The following is an 18,985-nucleotide window of genomic DNA, read 5'->3' on the forward strand; positions in this document are numbered from 1 at the left end:
TATAGAGGTTATGTTATGATCTGGTTCGTCAAGGAACACGCCAAGAAGTAATTTTCCACACAAGGAATACACGCCCCATTCCTCTGTCCAACAAGGAATTTGATCGAATTTAGTCAACATCTTTTCCCACCATTCACCTATCTCGTAATTTTTGTGTGTTATCGACCACTTTATTTTAATTAAAATGTCAGTTTAAGTCAATTTTATAACTCTGCAAGCTTTCATTTTGCTATTAGATCTAGAAAATTATGAGTAATGATGCCGATCTAAGTGAAAATACTCTTTGTGATCCAGTGGTAAGTCAAATATTTTACCGGGAAGGCACCGGTTATTGGAGTAAACATAACCTTAAAAACTGCTTTTTTGAAAAAGCGGAAAAGATGCCAGGCCAGAAAACTGCCAATAAAGCTAATAATTCATGCTTACATCAAATTTTATGGTCTTTAAATATTCCTCAAGAAAATTTCTACGTATTACATTCAGTTTCAGTCTTTCTTATTGGTGATGGTTATCAACTTTCTTCATCGGCAAGAGCCGCACTCAAATTTGAGGTTAAAGTTTCAGCGTCGTAGACGCAAAGACTCCAGTACTTTGCTTATTCAGTCTGTATCAGAACTTTAAGCAGTCTTTCGTCGATAAATCAACCTTGTCCCTGTAGCTGCTTGATCTTTATAAATTTTACAAGGACTTATGTTGTTGACATTATTGTGCTAGCGTTGATTTCGAACATGTTGATAAGAGATATCAGTTTGTTGAATATCTCTCTCTTTTTATTCTTTCAGAGATTTTGATCTCATGACTGCTTGATGATTATGAATTATGGTACAGAATTTTCTTAACCCTTAAAGATTACTCATTTAAAGTGTCATACACTTTCATTGAATTTACAAATACCTGGCTTGTCAGCATCAGTGACTTTTATTCCAATCCGTTATTTTTCGGACTAATACAGGCAACACTTTAGGTATGTACTTTGGATGAGAAAAGCTTCCAATTCCCTGCTACACCTGTTAGCTGCATTAACTATGCAATCCATCATACGGATTTGTAATTATTTGTTGCTCACTAATAGGTACTTCTATTAATTAATTTTTTGATAATTAGTCATATCACTGAAGTTCTTATCTTTTATTCTCTACAAGCAGAACTCTGTATATTTAAGAGCTATTATTTTATATGGCTGTTGCTTATTTTAATGATTCTGTTTTTATCTACAGAGCTCAATTGTTGAAGGATGCAAATTACCAGTTCGTATGAGGACCAGCGACGACTGGCGTAAGTATCTATTGAATTAATGTCAGCAGGTTGATTGAAATTCCACAATTTCTTTTTTATTATTTATAAGCGCAGCTAATTAAGTTAGGAGCATAAGAGAAGACTTCAAAGCTAATGACCGTCATTATCAGAATAAAATTTAAAGCTTTGAATATTTTTTTATTTATTATTTATTTATTATTATTTTTAAAACACTTGGTACTTCATAATTACATGAATCAAAAGAACTGAGGCCTCTGATGCCTCAAGAATAATTTTTAAGGTGATTCAGTGGACATCATATTTAGTGTCAGATGGACATGCAATTTATCACATCGACTAGTTCCATGTTTTCAGTCCCTTGTCATTTTTATCAAATTTTGATGTAGCATTTTTGTTGTCACAAGACAGCGAACTCTTGGACCAAATTTGTTGAATACACTAAACATAATAAAAGCAGGGCTTTTTTAGAAAAAAATTTTTTTCAAGTGCAATCTTTATATGAGTATTGAATGCGATATTTCACCTTTAAAAAAGCTCTGCCTTTATTACATTGAATTTGTTTGTGTGAAATTTGGTAAGTGAATTCTTTAGTCTCATGACAACAGGAATATAATCTCAATATGGGATAAAAATGACAAATAGCTGAATACATGGAACTAATCGATGCGTCGTATTGCATGTCATTCTGACGCAAAATATGGTGTCCATTGAGTCTCCCCAAGCTCTTGTCCAGCAAAAATCCCAAAGGGGTGAATTAGTGAACAAACAAGGAAAGTGATTTGATCACTTTTCAATATCGGTCTCACGGCATACTGTGTTGAAATCAAAGATTGTCAAATATCAAGAAGTGAAAAAGTGTAGCTAAACGTTAAAGTTAAACAACTCGATTTCCATTGTACCATTATTCTTAATTTTTCTTTTCTCTCTTTCTTTATAGCTTTAGCAGAAATTATAAGTGTAAAAGAAGTCCGAGGTGTGCGATATTTCTACGTCCACTTTGTCGATTGTAAGTAGAAATTACATTTTCTTCTCCTTTGAATTAAATACAGTAGTTCTTAGTCACTTGAGATTTTTGAGTTCCCTCAGAATCTCCATTTTCAAAATTCTATCAAACTCCATTAATGGATATTTCCGTAAGGGATATTCATCCGTACGAAAAAATGTTGAGAACTTCAATCATTCAAAAGTTATAGGTGCAAGCGTGTTTTGGCTTTCTACAAGTCCACAAGTGCCTGCAAGCAAACAGGGATAAATTTTTCTCACAAGGTGCGCGCCTCAAATGGGGACTCCTTTTTTCCTGGAAAATCCTGCACTCCTTAAAATGCATCTATTTCCAAGGCAAATCATGTTGTAATATGATGCAGCAAAACTACTGCTCTCAAAAGGCACTGTCCAGTACCTGGTGTTTTTGGTTGGTCTGCAGTTGCATTTCAAGGCCAAGTGATCCTTCTTGCATCAGCTGCTAGCCTGATTGACTTGGAACTCAACATTTCCCATAGAGGTTAATCCTTACATTTGAAACGGCACTCAGACTCGATTGATCATTTGCGCTCAACTAGTCAAGTCTCATCCTGGACTTAGGTAGAATGGTGTACCAGGGCTTGTGAGTGCACAAGCAAACTTTTCAAGTAGAAATGGCTTGTGCTATCGAGATACCTCATCATTCGGACTCAAAATCCCTGATTACAGCAATGGGCATTGTCATGCACTCTTTTGTTTCAAAGGCTGCTATTTTCAACGTGAAGTTGTGACAGATCTTAGTATTTTTGCTAACTTTTAAGCTATATCTGATAAAGAAGAACTCAGTAAAGCGCAAAACTGATTTTGGGGTTTTTACAGTCAGGGAAAACCAGGAAATGTCAGGGAATTTTATGAAATTAGGAAAAACCCGGCAGTGTCAGGGAAGAAGATGAAAATGTCAAGAAAAAATTTTCAAGTAACCTTTATTTGCTGTCTAGAATGAGTCAGACGTTTCAAACAACAAATTTTGCGGGAAAATTATTTCTAATCGTATCTAATTAACCATCTGGCATTTGTTTAATTGTCAAGGAATTCTACTAAAATGTGTCAATTAAATGGGGGAAATGTCAGGGAATTTCATTTTCTAAATTCTGTGGCAACCCTATGATCTTGTCTGGCACTGGTTTGTTGAATTGCTTCTTCTTTTCACTGGAAGAGAATTTCTTTTGTTAGATGGTTGAATTCTGAGCTTTTTTAGAAACTATACAGTTTCGATGATGTTTAACTATTTTTTCTTGTTTCAGTCAACAAACGGTTAGACGAATGGGTTACAGAAGAAAGGCTAGACACAAGGAAAGTCCAGTACCCTGGTCGGGAGACCAGCGGTGTCTCCGGTGTCACAACACCAAAAAAACAAATTCCTGCATTGCCAGTTTCACTGAATGCGCACTCCACGACAGTCAGTCGACCACCTTCTCCCCTCACCTCAGAACAGAGCTTCGTCAATGGTAGTGCTGTTTTAGCCGCTGCTTTGCAGAAGAAGATACAGAGGCGGAAAAAAAATAGTAGCATAGAGAATGAAGTAAGATATTTTTCTCTCATAGAATTCACCATGCATGCCTGTGTTTTAAAATCAGAAAGTGAAATCAGAAGTGTATCAGAAAGTATGTTGATAATTAAATGATAAATGAAGATTAGACCAAATTAGACTACATCACCATGAAGTCAATGATTTGAGCTGATTTCTGAAGGAAATCTGTAATGAGTTCTTGCAGCTTTGTAAAATGATGAAGGGTTCATCTTTTATCGACCCTTGTTTGCTCAAGAAAATGGTAAGTACAAATTGGTCCCCTCTTTCAATATGATCCACAGTCTTTATCTTCACAGGTCCATTTTAACGATCAGGACGGGTTAGTTTTTAACACAAAAAATTGTATATCTATTCTATTAAATCCATATTTTCCAATTTTATTCAAGGATTCTCAAGATGGGACAGCCAATTCTTTGAGTCCGCGGATAACAGGATCCATGGTACCCCATCATGATGATGTCGTAACACGGATGAAAAATGTTGAAATGATAGAATTAGGACGACATAGAATACGACCATGGTACTTTTCACCATATCCTCAGGTAAAGATTTTAAATACAAATCACAGTTACAAATAATAAATATCACATACTCATGTATGCGACCTTCCATGGAAAAAAGGGACCCTTGTGCACAGAATTTTTTTCTTTCTGAGAGCGTTTTCGTCAAGTTGAGTTGAAAAGTAATATCCCCAGTCAGTTAAAAGATACTCTTCAATGTTTTCTATCACCCATCTCCTCCTAGAATTAGTTGCAAACCGTGTTGTTAATTTTATCGCAGGTCAAGGGCGGTAATGATAATCCAACAATTTAAGCCCAGTATATGGTAGATTAAAACCACGAATAGCTTTTTCTAAATGCAAGTACTCTCTAATTTTGGTTTAGTCTAACATTTTTAAGATTTCCCCTGCCCAAATTCTTCTAAAGTATCCTCTATGCAATGGTGAAGTCCACGCCAAATAAGTTGAAAAGCATTTTTAGAGTGGGCAGAAGATCACTATTTTGATTCTTGTACTTAATTTTTTTTTTTTTTTTTTTTTTTTTTTTTTTTTTTTTTTTTGTGATGAGGGGAAAAATTCGCTACAGTGCCCCCATCATGAGGGTCGCCAAGACGCCCCTCATGAAAAGGGCCCACCGAATACCGGGACGGCAACGACCATCAGCTGGTGAAGAACCGCCGAAGCGACCCCTAACCGACCCGACCGCTGTGAGATGGGAAGACCCGGTTATGTAGGGTTGAAGCACGCCGCTGTGTATTATGTAGGGTTGAAGCACGCCGCTGTGTTTGAAGCACGCCGCTGTGTTTGAAGCACGCCGCTGTGTTTGTACTTAATTTGAATGCTGATTTTCTGTTGCAATCTAAAAATTCATAAATTTGTTTTGGGTGAACTCTATCTACATTCCAGCATGTTTCTTTGGCAGTAAAGTTTTTTGGCATGCAGGTTTTTTTTTTTAACGATGAACTGCAAGCACCCTTCTTTTTTCCTAAGCCCTATTAATGGAAATGTTTTTTTCTTTTCAGGAACTAGTAAATCTACCTTGTATATATATTTGTGAATATTGTTTGAAGTATAGAAAAAGTCGGAAATGTTTGGAAAGGCATTTGGTAAGAAAAATTTTCACACCATTCTTAGCTGTTTGATCATTGATTTATTTTTCAATAGCGCCTCTTGTAATTATAATTGAAAAATAATGCAATTAGCAATCTTATTTACAATTATTTTATTTAAACATTATTTTAATTGGAATTTTAAACTAAGAGGCGCAGAACATTCCAGCCTCCCACAATTTCATGCTTCTGTCCAGTTCCACAAGACCCACAAAATTTCTCTTATTTTTTTTGTCGGGTGTTTGTATGTAAGCGGTGTGAGTTACAGCGTATGTTAAACTTTGCAATCTATGTATTGAATTTGCTGTGTGCTGCTTCCTCAAATCAGCACATGCACATATACATTTATTTAGGGCATGTTCAAGACAAGAATACAAGGTATTACAAGACTAAAATTCGACTAAATTTTGATCAAGGCATTGTGTTGCCATTTTTGCAAAAACCCAGTGCATTGCAGAAAATTGCGGACACCCAGATCAATTTGAGTTCCTGTTATAGAGTAAAGTTTCTCTTAATATGTACTAGAGTCAAATGCAGAATTGAATCAAGTGTTATGAAAATCTGCAAGCGGAAAAATATTGGAGCTAATTACCAATTTCTTAAATTTTCATTTTGTCAGAATTAAAATCGAAGTAATGTATTTTATTTTTCAGACTAAATGCAACCTGAAACATCCGCCAGGGAATGAGATCTACCGTAAGGATTCCATATCGTTCTTTGAGATAGATGGTCGAAAGAACAAAGTATTTGCCCAGAACTTATGCCTGCTGGCCAAACTCTTTTTAGACCATAAAACGCTTTATTATGATACCGACCCGTTCCTGTTCTACATCATGACTGTCACAGATGAGCGTGGTTATCACATTGTTGGCTACTTCTCCAAAGAGAAAGAGTCCACTGAGGACTACAATGTCGCTTGTATACTCACGATGCCTCCATACCAGAGAAAAGGCTATGGCAAACTCCTTATAGAATTTAGTGAGTCAATATTTTTAACTCTTTCTTAGCTACTCTGAAGTAAATTTAAACTTGGGTGGGAAAAAAAAATAAAGAAGGGGAAGAAACAATTATTTTTAAGATCATTAAATTGCTTTTTTGATTTTTTATTCAGTTTAACAAAACTAAGCTAGTTCAAAGTTAAAACTTCAAAATTGCTCTATATAAGTGTTCTTGGACTCTTAAAGCATCAGTATACATCAGAATAAATAATTAGTTTCATTATGCCTCCCAGACCCGTACAAATTTTTTAATATTTTTTTTGAAAAGTATATAAAACATGAGAATTCTCACATTCTTCTTGTTTTTAAATAATACAATTTTAGCCAAGAAAATGACTCTCAAAATTGCCAAAACTCCAATCCCATTTCAAGTGGAAAAATATTGCGTGAACAGATCTCGTCATGCCATATGAAAAATTATTGCTGTGTATCCTTTCTCGCTTATTTCTCTTTTTATTTTCTGATTGCAATTTTTACTAGAAGTTCTGTATCAACTTGACCATGCTCTCGATGTCAGTGCTGTTAAAAATGAATCTTTCTCTGTCCCTCCCCCCTCCACCCAATGAAATCATCAATTTGTATGTGAATTGTTAATCGTATCAGGGGTATCACATGAACATAGGTGCAGATCATACTGTGGCCATGTTACATTAGATCCACAGTGTTTGAGTCCATTGGTCATCATTTTATGCGTCGTCATGAGTTTCAGGCCCAAGGGAAACATTCTTTTTATCACTAAAACTTCTCATCTCTTTTTTTCTCGTCAAAAGTTTAGAATATATTTGTCTGGCATAACTCTAATGACTACTTATTGTTAGTAAGACTCTGTTTTATTTTGCTCATGAACTAACTTCCCTCTTTCTCCTGTATAGGTTATGAACTTTCAAAGTTTGAAGGCAAAACTGGCTCGCCAGAAAAACCTTTATCAGATCTCGGCCTTTTGTCCTATAGAAGCTACTGGGCACAAACCATTTTAGACATTTTAGTAACCTTGAAACCTGTTGGTGATAATGAAAAACCTCAAATCACAATCAAGTAAGTTTCACTTTTTCTAGTTAAAGATAAGCACAATTTTCTATCAGGAAGAGGGAACCCTCTAAGTATTAGTAGGATAAACAAATATACACTCATTATTTGATTATTGACATGAATCCACTCTGAAGAAATTTGTGCAAAAATACTTAAAATGTGACCTGATCTGTGGAAAGGATAACTGATTCCAAAATAAATTTTTTCTTAACTTCTCGCACATGTGTGGAGGAAAAAAAAATCTGGAAATTTCATGTATAGAATGTAAAAAATATTGATTATATTCGACAGGATAAGTTCTAGATTGCAAAAGATTTATTCTCTTTTCTTTTTTCTTTTACAGTGAAATATGTGAGCTTACAAGTATTAAAAAGGAAGACGTGATTTCAACGCTACAAAATTTAAATTTAATAAATTATTATAAAGGACAGTACATAATTACAATCAACCATGAAACTGTTTCGCACCATATGGCTGCCATGGCAAAGCGAAAAATTAGGATTGATTCAAAGTGTCTTCATTGGACCCCCAAAGACTGGTCAAAACGAGCCAAATGGTAAGTTATATCCTTCATTTTGGTTTCTTATGGTATAGTTTTAAATGTAAGAAATATACAACTAATAATTGTTTTTGCATCGCAAAATCTGGAATTTTAATGGTCTCATCCAATTAAAAAGTATCATAGGGAGGGATATTACGATATTAATGAAATCGAATAAATCTTACAATACAATAGAGTTGCAAGTAACGGTGAATTTTGAGGTCAAGTTTTGATGCTATTTTGTTCGGAACTCCGAAAACGAGCGTACTATGACAAGCTATGAAAAACCATACAGTTTTAGTACCATAACCATACAGTAAACCAACCAGCAGTTTGTAACTGCTACTCTAGTACATGTTTGTAGCTCAACTTTGAGTTTTTGCCGACAAAAGTCCTTTCCCTTCTGCTTGATAACGGACATTTTTTTTGAGCATAAATTCTAGAACCATAGTTTGCCACTAAAGCTGTCTAATGACAACCCAACAGATGTTTACCGATTTATATAAGAGAGAAGAGATCCTACCTTGACTTGTTGGCACTGGTCATTTTCATCAAAGTCAATTTATCAAAATTAAAAAAAATATCACATGATCTGTGCAACGGATTTTATTCATCATAATTTTCCATTTAAACTCATTACTCAAACTTAGGCCATGGTGCAGCGCCATTGAAGATGGTGATTTTTTTTTCCTTCATTTTTTTCCTGTACTCATTCAAATGCATCCTCTAAAGGGTCTCACTTTAAAACATTCGGGGGAAAAAATATAAGGATGACCCCATTAAGGAATTCACCAAAATGATTTCATCATAGTTTGATGCAAGTTAATGCAATGAGAATCTAAAATTTTTTCCAAGCTATAATGTGATGATAGCGCTTTCCCTCATTTTCTAGAAGACTTAAAACTGAAAGAAAATAATTAACTTGTGATAATGTTGGAGAAAATTAGTTGATGTCAGTATTTTTTTCCTAATATGTTTTACTGATTCCTCCTCACAGTTAGTCTTTCGCTAACTGTGTCCATTTTTTTCCCCTCTAGGATTTAAATCTGAGAGGAAAGCAAACTGCTGTTACCAATTCTGCAACATTCAAGCTTGGATGACAATGATCGAAACTGGAGTGAGGATCAATGCGGAAGCAAACACATGAGTAGTCGAAAAATCCGAGTTAATACGTCTAGCATCACTGATGCTGAATCTTCGAGGAAAGGAAATGTACCAGCAATCATCGCAAATGTCACTGAGTGATTGAAATTGTTTCCGTGTCATGGCGTTTTGAGTGTGGCAGGAAAAGAAATAAAAAAAGGAAAGACAGGAATAGAGCTTAGTTGCGTTTATTAGCGATCAACAATCAAAGAATCACAGAGACAATCTAAAATAATAGGTCTCAGACATCAGGCTTAATTTGGAGGCAGATTAGAGCTCAGGATCTAAAAACTCCAAATCTGCTGCCACTATGTAGGATAGGGCTCTGATTAGAAGAAAGGCGCTAATAAGAAATGAAGCCCCATTCAAATGGTGGCACCTGCTGGAAGGTGAAACCAGCCTGTGAAAACATAGTCTGTGAGAATTTAATGCACCTAAAGTGTTGACCTTTTGGCAGATTTTTTTGTGAAAAAAGCACAAGTCTGAGTTTTTTGTGAAAAAAGCACAAGTTTGGTCCAAGTGCAAGTAGTGAAAAATCAACTTAATCAGAGGTGGTGGCTTCAAATGACCCTCTTGTCAGGCAGTCTTGATGTCTGAACCTGCTTCGTCATGACTTAGAAGGTAAATGAAGTAGAAAGAGAGCAGAATATCGACTGTGTAAGTTGGCAATCACATAACTCGGTTTGCGACGTTGCAGACTTCCCGTCATCCGTTATTTTTTAAATGGAAAACTACTCAACGGCAATTATTTAAAACTGCCGTGATTTTTCTTCTCTGTGTGAAAATAATTCTGCATAAGCTTCAAGGAATGATGTCAATTTGTTCTCCTTTAAAAAAATAGCTTAGAGGCGGAGATTTTCAGACACCGCAAACGAGATATGTGATTGCTTACTTACGCTGTCAATATGTAGGTATGGAAAAGTCCTGAGAATGAAATTTTTTCAAAGACTTCAAGATTGCAGTTTGTTTAGATTTTATGAGGTTGTTTCTTAGCTTGACTTAGGAGGGCAGTACCGATGTAGTACCGACGACCCCCAGAGTTTGTATCTAAAACTTGTCCAGTTTTCACGACTCTCCTGACTACAACTACACTTTCCCATGTCTACTGCCATGGAAAATACTTATGTACAATTCATTCCATCAGAATTAATGTGATGTATTAGTGGTATAGCCATAATTTTGGGATTTCAGTAGACCTACAATAATACTTTTTGTAATGATAATTTTTTTGCAGTAAATTTTGGTTAAAAGGTTGCGGAAAAGGATTAATCAAATGAGTTGGGAGGATCCTGAAATACTTTTAGCGGAAATCACTGGGAGCCAAGGCATATCTGCTCAAAAATCTTGAGCCATGATCTCTTTTTATTCCACTTCGGTTTAACAGAACTTCACCAGGGGAAGTGAATTTGCATCCACCTGCCACCTATTTTCAGACGGACGGTGCAGGAAGTTGGTTTTTCTGGTCTACTTTTTTGCCCTCGGGAATACAGGTTAAGATATATTATCGATGTGTTTTGATATATTTTTGAGTCTCTATTCAAATGAAATCAAAATTAGAACACTATTTTTAATCGTTCATTAGTTATTGTCAAAAAAGGATGACTTTCTAGAGTACCATTGCAATTATAATTGAGATGGCTCTTAATTTCTGACTTCTTTAATCCTACTTGACTTCCTAAGAGCAATCATTTTTATTCATTAAATTCTCAAGATCAGTCTACTGAAAATTTCCTGGCTATGGCACTTGTATGTATCACTGAGCTGTAAATTTTGTCAAAACTCTGAACCATTCCTTATTTTTCATCACCATTGAAAAGTTTTTTTTGGCATTCAGTAGTGTTTATCAATCCAAATTTCGCGTTTACAGTATTTTTTGGTTCCTTCTTTAAAAGTAATAAGTATTTTTTTCTCTATCGAATAGAATTCCCCGATAGGGAAATGTTGGCTTAGGAAAATGAAAATTGGTCTCTTAAACAGCAGACACAGAAGTTAACCTTGTTTTTTCCTCTCGTTGATCGTGAAATTGTTAACAAATTACTGTGATAATTTTAAGTTAAATAATTAACTTCTTTTTTTGTGAATATTGCAAATTCCTTTTTTTTTCATTTTCAATTTTTTAGTTAAGTGTGAACTCTGTAAATTTAAGGAAACTTATTTTTACAGTAACTGAATTTTATCTCCTTTTTTTTCTTTCTTTTTTTTAAACATCAGGTCCTCTTTTATTCATTTGTAAAGGAGAGGAGTGATTTTTCATGCTCAAAAAAAGATAAGTATTTTGACACTTGTCAGAGAAAAAAGGAAAAGTATGAAGGTAGAAATAGCTGTTATCGCAAGATCTGTGCTGAAAACAGCATCCAATATTGCTTTGTATGTATCAATGTTTTTGCTTTTGAAGCAATAAAATACAAGGCACATGAACTCTGATACAAGTATGTACTTAATTATCTGTTATTGAAGACTGCAAATACTAAAACATTTTGTTATTTTGGTGAAAACTACTGAACACAGCGAAATATTGAGTCTTCAGGTATTGAACATTTTCTCAATTTTAACAGAGCTTTTTGAAACATTTTATGACCTATATCAGTCATAGCCTCCTGAAATTTTTTATTTTTCCAAAGAATCTAATTTTTAGGAAAATATTTTATCATTTTTCAACGGTCAAGTCCTTTTGCTGTAACTTGGTTTTGTCCTTAGATGTCTACAATAACGGCTGTTTCCCGTGACTCTTGAATATTAGTAGCAAGGGAGTTTTTATGAATTCTCAATTTTAGAGAGTTCATTTCTTAAATTGAATCGTGTGGTGCGAAAACCGCTAATATCCATTATTCTAGTCTTGAGTTTCATTGGGTTGATTATACTTTCTGGAGTTAGATGCAACCACAAATGTGGTGTTAATGCTCGTATTAGGGTTTTTTTTTTATCTCAAAACGAGTATCTATGCCATTTTCATGATTGTATCAACTCCTGAAAAGAATTATTGCGTTAAAAAACTGAAAGCTGCAAAAATGGACACTAGTGGTTTTTACACGACACCACTCAATTGTAATGTCTCACAGGAATTCTAGTTTTCAAAAGATTGAACTTGTGTTACTGAAAGCGATGGATAAGAGGCGCTAGTCTTTTGGGAGGAGTCCTGCAGAAGTTTTTGAACCATCGTATCTGGCATTTGTTTTCCAAATTTCATGAAAACTCTGGTTTCAAGGATTGATAGTTCCAATACACATTTTCAGAATTTTTCTAGCCCCTAAAATCAACGATTGCAATGCTACAACATTAAAATTACCTGTTTTAAAATCTTCCTTATTCTATGAGGATGTATAACGCTTAAATAGACTGTGTAAGTAAACTAACTCGTTATGTATGAAAGCATGATCCCATTATTTTTAAGCAATGCCTTTTTATTTTAAATCAGTCTAAAGCTTTTTAAATGTAAATAGTATTATTGTTCAAATGTATCAATGTAAATATGTACGTATGATTCTCATTTTTCGATCATCAAAATCAAGGCATTACACAATCTGCTCAATGGTAGAAATCATGAAACTTTTCCTTTTAACCTCAGAGGTTTGTGATGTATTTTACAAGGGGTGTATCATAGCTTTATGAAGTAATGGCGAGCTATTTTCTGCTGAAAGGATCTCTTACCCATCTTTGACTAGAAATATTTATCAGTAAAAAGGAACTCCCTGAAGGGCTTTAGGAGGATAAGGGACTTTGGCGGCTAGGGGTTGCTGAGCGCCAAAGAGTGCTGTAAAAGTGACTTTATACATACATACAAAAGGAACATTTTTCCACTTTCCACTCAAAAAGACTTGTTGCATAGAGGCTAATATTTCAGAAAATTGAGTTTTGTGAAGTTTGGTCAAAAAAAATCGGACTATAATATTCAACAGAAAATTTCCTTTAGTACTCTGAAGTATAGTTCGAGACCAGTTTAGTTCATTTTGTATCATTCAATGGCAATAAGTTGCATTATAAATGTACAATGTTGAGCCTATAATCAAGATTTAAGGAGCGTAACTTAAAAATTGAGCTGTAGTGCAGATCAAAACAAAAAGAGAAGTTTTTTGTTTTGACTTTAACAGCAAGAAAAAAGCAACATGTGTGATAATAGTTATATGTACGGAATTCAAATCCTCTGCATCACCTTTAACATAAAAATCCGAGATTTATAAGAGATGAATATCAAAACATGCGTTTTTTTTACAAATTCAAACATACATTTTTTGGAAATTCAAAGCGTTGTAGTCACTAAGGCAAAAATTCCAATGGTTTTGACGTGCAGAGAAAAGAGCACATTGAAATTGCTGTTATCAGGGCTCAAAACAGCCCCTCTTGCTTTCCCAACAGAAAAATTTTGAATATGAAAGTATTTCAATAATATGACTATTTCACCATATTGAGAGCAATACATTTCTTTATCAAGGGCAACAGTTTCATCTGTTGTGATGTTCCCTGAAATGTTTAGCCCCAAATCATAAAATGAAATCGTACCAAATTATCGCGGTATATAGTTACAGTCCTGTTGTTGCTGCACCTCAGGTGGCGGAAGTATGCCTGTAACAGCATCACTGCAGTAATTTTATGCCATTTTAATTCCTTGATTTTTCGTTGTGTGCTTAGAGATACATTAAAACTGATAAAATTTTCCTCCATTGAGTTGCAGTTCATCAATTTTATGATGCATTAAATGTCATATCATTGAAATTCGTACATATTCAAAATTCTTCACCTAGGGTGGCAGAAAGGGCTGTTCTGAGCACCAAAAAGTGTCAATTTCAGCTTACCTCTATCTCAGCTTGTCAAAACGGTTGAAGTTTTCTGACCAAGGGTTACAACTGGACGAATTTCTGCCTATTTGATGTTTGAATTTTTAAAAAGTGCATATTTTGATTTTCATTCCATCATTAAAGCACCCATGCCGTTTTCTTAGAGGCGGCATAGACAGCTGAAATTTTACAAAACATGTTATCTACCTTTCTCTTTTAATGTAAGTCCTGTTGGAAGCTTGGAGATTCTCTCTGCTATTTTCAAGATATCTACCTTGAATATTCGTAGGTCATGTGTTGCTTGAGTTCCATTTGGTCATCTCGAAGAAAATTATTGGAGCATTTGATCTTGCTTTTACTTTAAAATATCTAAAACACCTCATTCATTTGACGCAACAAACATTCCTTCAAGCAAACAGTCTTGAACTGCCCATTTTATGTTCTTTTCCCTTTGCCACTTGTCCTTTTGCAACTCATTTGTGTATTGTTGCACTTAGCTATCGTCCTCATAATTGGAAAAATTAATTTGGTCCTCCCCTCCAACTATCTTTTTATTTGGATTTACAGCCTTTGGGCAGTGCATGAATTGATCCCTGCTAAAATTCAGAGGCAAGGATTTTAATTCAAGATTATAAAGGAAGTAGCATATCAAATTTCATCCAGTTAAAAAGGAAGATGTTTTTCACAAAAGATTTGCTACCTCATTTCCGTTTTCTTTTCCGACAAATGCGTATCAATCATTTAAAACTAGCTGTAAAATTTCTTCGAAAAAAATTTGGGAATTTGATTCATTGCTTGGGCTTGTTTCCTTCTTTTAAAGACAAAATTCAAACTTTTGGTACGTAATCATGAAAGCAAAACTCTGTACAAAATTTCAGCCAGCTTTTGATAGGATAACAATTTGGATGTCATTAAACAGCGCAAAACTATCCACACCAGGCTGTTGGAAAAAAAAGAAAAAAGAAATAAAGAAAAAAGAAAAACATTTTAATGCCATGATGGATTTGGGTGAGTAGGCAGGAATTGCATTTAGCAAGATGGGCTTGACTGAATGAGGATTCAAAACACCGAAGTGGCTTTGTCTTTTAATGAGTCTTAAGTGGTTCTTCGTGTGCTAATCCTCTCCTTGGCCATAGTTTCTCTTCCTTTAGCCCCATCTGATCTTTTCTGATTTTGTACGTTTCATTATCTAAAATATGTTGTCAGTTCTTGATTATTGTATCCGTCCTTTTTCAAAATTCCCAATGTAGATAGTTCTGCTCTGCCTAGTGACATTCAATTAATTGTCTGCTTCTGCAAGAAATTTGTCGTACTCCTAAGGCAGCAACTGGCGTAAAATTTCTTATGATGTTTGAAGCAGGTGTTTTCAAAAGTATTAATTTTCGACTCCCTTCAATGACATGAAAACCTCATACTGATAGTAATCAAAAGCTGGAGCCTTACAAGCCAAGTTCGTTTATTTCAATAAATCTCACCTTCTGAAGTGTTGGGTTTTTGTAGAAAGCTCCTAAGAATCAGGCTTGAAACTTTGATTCCGTGAGATAAAAAAAGTTACTCCTTTTGTGCCAGAACATGAATAATAAATACTTCCACAAAACTTTGGCTTTCAATGCTTATGATGTGTTGCGAGTTGAATAACTGTTAAAGTTGAAAGAAATCATGAAAATTTTGTTTTCATGCCACTGAGTAGAATGCAAACCGTGTGGTGCTTGGTGAAATCCTCTTCTTTACTTGTATAACAACTGATGAACCCTAAAATCTCCGAGTGGGACAACGTAGGTCTCAATGAGCTGCAGCTTGGCTCAGCCATTTTCCTAGCTTTTTATAATTTAGGAAAAAACTGATGAATTTGAGTGTGTACATTTGTGCTTTGTAGTGGGCATATAGTTTGCCACCTGATGATGTGTGCGATATATTTATTGGAAAATTGTTACAAAAAATGAAAAAAAAATAAAAATAAAAATAAATAAATAAATCATAGTTTGAAGGTATAAGTTAGGTAATTTGTAAGTGAAAAAGAAGATTTCTCCAATTGCCATTCCTGAAACCCTACCGTTGACACTCGTTTTGTAAAGACTAGAATTTAAGTTTGTCCATATTGTATGTACAATTTAGTCGAATAAATTTTTTTTAATAAACATGCAAAATTCTCAATATGTTATATTTGCTCTTAGTTCCTTTTTTAAAATTAGAATTTACTCATCGTGATTTAACAGAAGAACCAAATGTCTTCTATGATTTAATCGAGCTCTTTTTTAAAATTAAATTACAGGAACCAACCATTGAAAAACTTAACATATCGACGGTGAAACTACCAAACCACGTATCTCGTTTGCGGTGTTTAAAAATCTACGCTCACATTTTTTTGAAGTGGACCAAATCAATATCATTCCTTGAAATTTTCACGGAATTTTCTCCGCACAAAGAGGAAAAATCACAGAAATTGTCAAGACTGGATGTCAAGTAGTTTTTCATTTAAAAAATAAAGTATGACAGGAAGTCTGCGACGTCGCAAACCGAGATACGTGGTTTGGTAGTTTCACCGTCGATATAATCTAACCCCTCACTCAACCAAATTCAATTTAACACCTTTGATGAATTTTTCAGTATCTTGTACTTCCCGATTCTCTTCTGTTTTTTCCTGTAGATCACTCAAAATCAAAACTCTCAAAATAAATTCAATTTCCTCTCCACCAAGTATAAAAAAAAATATCTAACATATTTTGCAATAAAAGTGTTCTTTAAATCGATTAAATTACCTTGAATTGCTCAAGTCGAAAAATGTGTATCTCCGATTACAATGTTGCAAACCCTGCTTCAACTTGTACTTTTTTTTACCAGAAACTAACAACTGTATCTTCTTTGAAATTTTTCGTGAATTTTCTTCTATCAATAGAAAATTTCACAGAAAATTCTAAGGAGATAGTTGAGCTAATTAGTTTTTAAAAAAATAAAATATAATTTAAGATTTATTAGAGATCCCCTAGAGATAATCATTTTTCGATTTTAGCCATGTCTCATGTGAAATTTTATCCATCATTTTTAACTAAAAAACTAATTTTTCCCCAAGCTAGTCGATTTCTTTTCGTTGAACACAAGGAACATACCCATTTTTACCTTGGCAGAACTTGGGCCATTGTTAGGAAGCACACATCTTCATTGCAATTATTTTTAATTCTCACCACTGATTCAATTCCGGAGGGAAGCAGAGTTCAGAGTGATAGATCCAATAGCTCCTCTGAAGTATTTTGATCTCTTTTTAAGAATCATCATCATCATCATCATCATCACAATTTGTAATTCCATAAGCCCGATCCTTCGGGTCAAAATTAAGCGGGGACCGCCGCGCGGCGCCGCACAGTGGATCGAGTCGATTAGGAAGGTCGGACATGAAATTTTTGACTGGAACTGCAAATTTTGACGTTTAATTCGTCACATTTTAAATTCTAAGGGGTGCTTTTAGCAGACAATTTTACGAGCAAACCAATGAAACCATTTTTATAACCTCAAAGTTTTGTATAAACGGAGTGAAAAGCCTTTAAAGTTTCCAAATTTTGTCCGACCTCGCCCATTGACTCGATCCACTGTGCGCCGGGTCGATTCGGGCGCGGGTGGTACCTACCTGTTGACCGTCCCGGTCCCCCGATGGTGGGAAAAATAGAGGGATCGCGAGGCGTTTTAGGGAATCGCCATTTTGCCATTTACGACGGAAGCTTAGTGCATCGTTGTTGTCTCGTAATTTTGACTTTTTCAGTCATGGAGAGTCCATTCGTAAAGCAGGATCGTCCGTTTTTCGCAACACCGCCGCGCGGCGCATCGAGCGGCGCGGCGTCACGTAAGTGCAGCCCAAGATCCATCCATGTGCAGCCGTCGATATTCGAATTCACTTACGGCAGGCGCAATAAGATAACTATTCGACCACGCGTGTAAGCATGTTGCCGCCAGCTGGATTGAAGGCGCGCCGCACTGCGGAGATCGACTCGATTGCTGCCCTGGCTCGCTTGACGCTAAAATTGCCGCGAAATCAAGATCATGTGTCATCACTCTTGACTCTCTGCTCCGGTATTTATCATAATTAAAGGAGAAACACTATTTGGGGAAAACAAAGCCAAAAAGTTCCAAAAATTAAAATTAGAGTCAAAATTAAATTTTTTGACCTCTAATGCGTGCCAGTACGAAACTAAGGGGGGAGACTTTCGCACTGACACGCATTAGAGTTCAAAAAATTTAACTTTGACTCTAATTATAATTTTTGGAACTTCTTGGCTTTGATTTCCCCACGAAATGGTATGGACCCAGAACCATTTCTTCACCTTGTTACATACAGTTCGGGCCACTTCTTAGTGTTTTTTTTTTTTCATTAAAGGGGAAATATACATCCTCATTGTAACGATTCAGACACTTGGACGCTGTTTAATTTTTTTTTTTTTTTCATAAAAAAAAAAATATCGAGTCGAAATTCCACGTACATAAACAGACAGTGAAACTGCAGGTAGGTAAGCCCATCTCGGTTTGCAATGCTGCAGATTTCCTGTCTCATCCCATTTTTAAACGGAAATATACCTAACAACATCCCTTTAAAACATACCCAATTTTTTTTCTCTGCTGTGTGAAGAATATTCTTAAAAAAATTCAAGCAATAGCCTTGGTATGTCCTCTTTTGATAGTATGAAATTGGAGATTGTTCTGTACGATGAAGAGGAAGATCGGTTCTCAAAAGCTCACACTCCAGTATTGACTCATTATGTTAAAAAACTTATTTTGAGAGTGATCGAATAGAAAGGTGTTGAGAGGCATCTCTCAACCTTACGTAAGACTAAGGGGCACAGAAGCATTACTGGTTACGTAAGACCAACACTTATCAAAGTAATTGGATGCGTGGTTTTCATTGTTTAAGTCCTATATTGTTTAAACGGAAATTCAGGAAATTTCTAGCACCTGTGCTATGACCGGATTTTATGTAAGGATTTTATTTGATTAAACGTTTCAGTTATCAGTTTGGGAGGCGAAAACATTTGCAAGTCAAACGTTTGTCCCCAAATAATTAGCATTCGACATTGTCGTCAGTGCCCCCGTATGCATGTTT

General features: G+C 35.2%; 1 protein-coding gene across 2 annotated transcripts; it reads left to right on the forward strand.

Annotated features, from left to right (window-relative positions):
- Positions 1-96: 96 nt before the first annotated feature.
- On the forward strand, positions 97-12,665 carry Tip60 (Histone acetyltransferase Tip60). Of its 2 annotated transcripts, none has more exons than XM_019045257.2 (10): positions 97-296; positions 1,218-1,275; positions 2,195-2,263; positions 3,522-3,799; positions 4,195-4,350; positions 5,330-5,413; positions 6,070-6,394; positions 7,287-7,449; positions 7,787-7,999; positions 8,982-12,665. In XM_019045257.2, the coding sequence occupies exons 1-10, from the start codon at positions 249-251 to the stop codon at positions 8,983-8,985; spliced, it is 1,398 nt and encodes a 465-aa protein (XP_018900802.1). In that variant the 5' UTR covers positions 97-248; the 3' UTR covers positions 8,986-12,665. The 2 variants fall into 2 exon arrangements, with proteins under 2 accessions (XP_018900802.1, XP_018900801.1); XM_019045256.2 differs by having other exon boundaries at positions 9,022-12,665.
- Positions 12,666-18,985: the final 6,320 nt, after the last annotated feature.

This window comes from Bemisia tabaci, chromosome 3 (genome assembly GCF_918797505.1).
Source record: "Bemisia tabaci chromosome 3, PGI_BMITA_v3".
NCBI lineage: Eukaryota > Metazoa > Arthropoda > Insecta > Hemiptera > Aleyrodidae > Bemisia > Bemisia tabaci.

What these genes read in the sequence shown, in the direction of transcription:
- Tip60 (XM_019045256.2), top strand. Translation starts at nt 249, where the DNA reads ATGAGTAATGATGCCGATCTAAGTGAAAATACTCTTTGTGATCCAGTG. An exon ending in ATAGTAGCATAGAGAATGAA is followed by an intron (nt 3,800 to 4,194) that starts GTAAGATATTTT and finishes ATTTTATTCAAG; the next exon opens with GATTCTCAAGATGGGACAGC. An exon ending in AAACCTCAAATCACAATCAA is followed by an intron (nt 7,450 to 7,786) that starts GTAAGTTTCACT and finishes TTTCTTTTACAG; the next exon opens with TGAAATATGTGAGCTTACAA.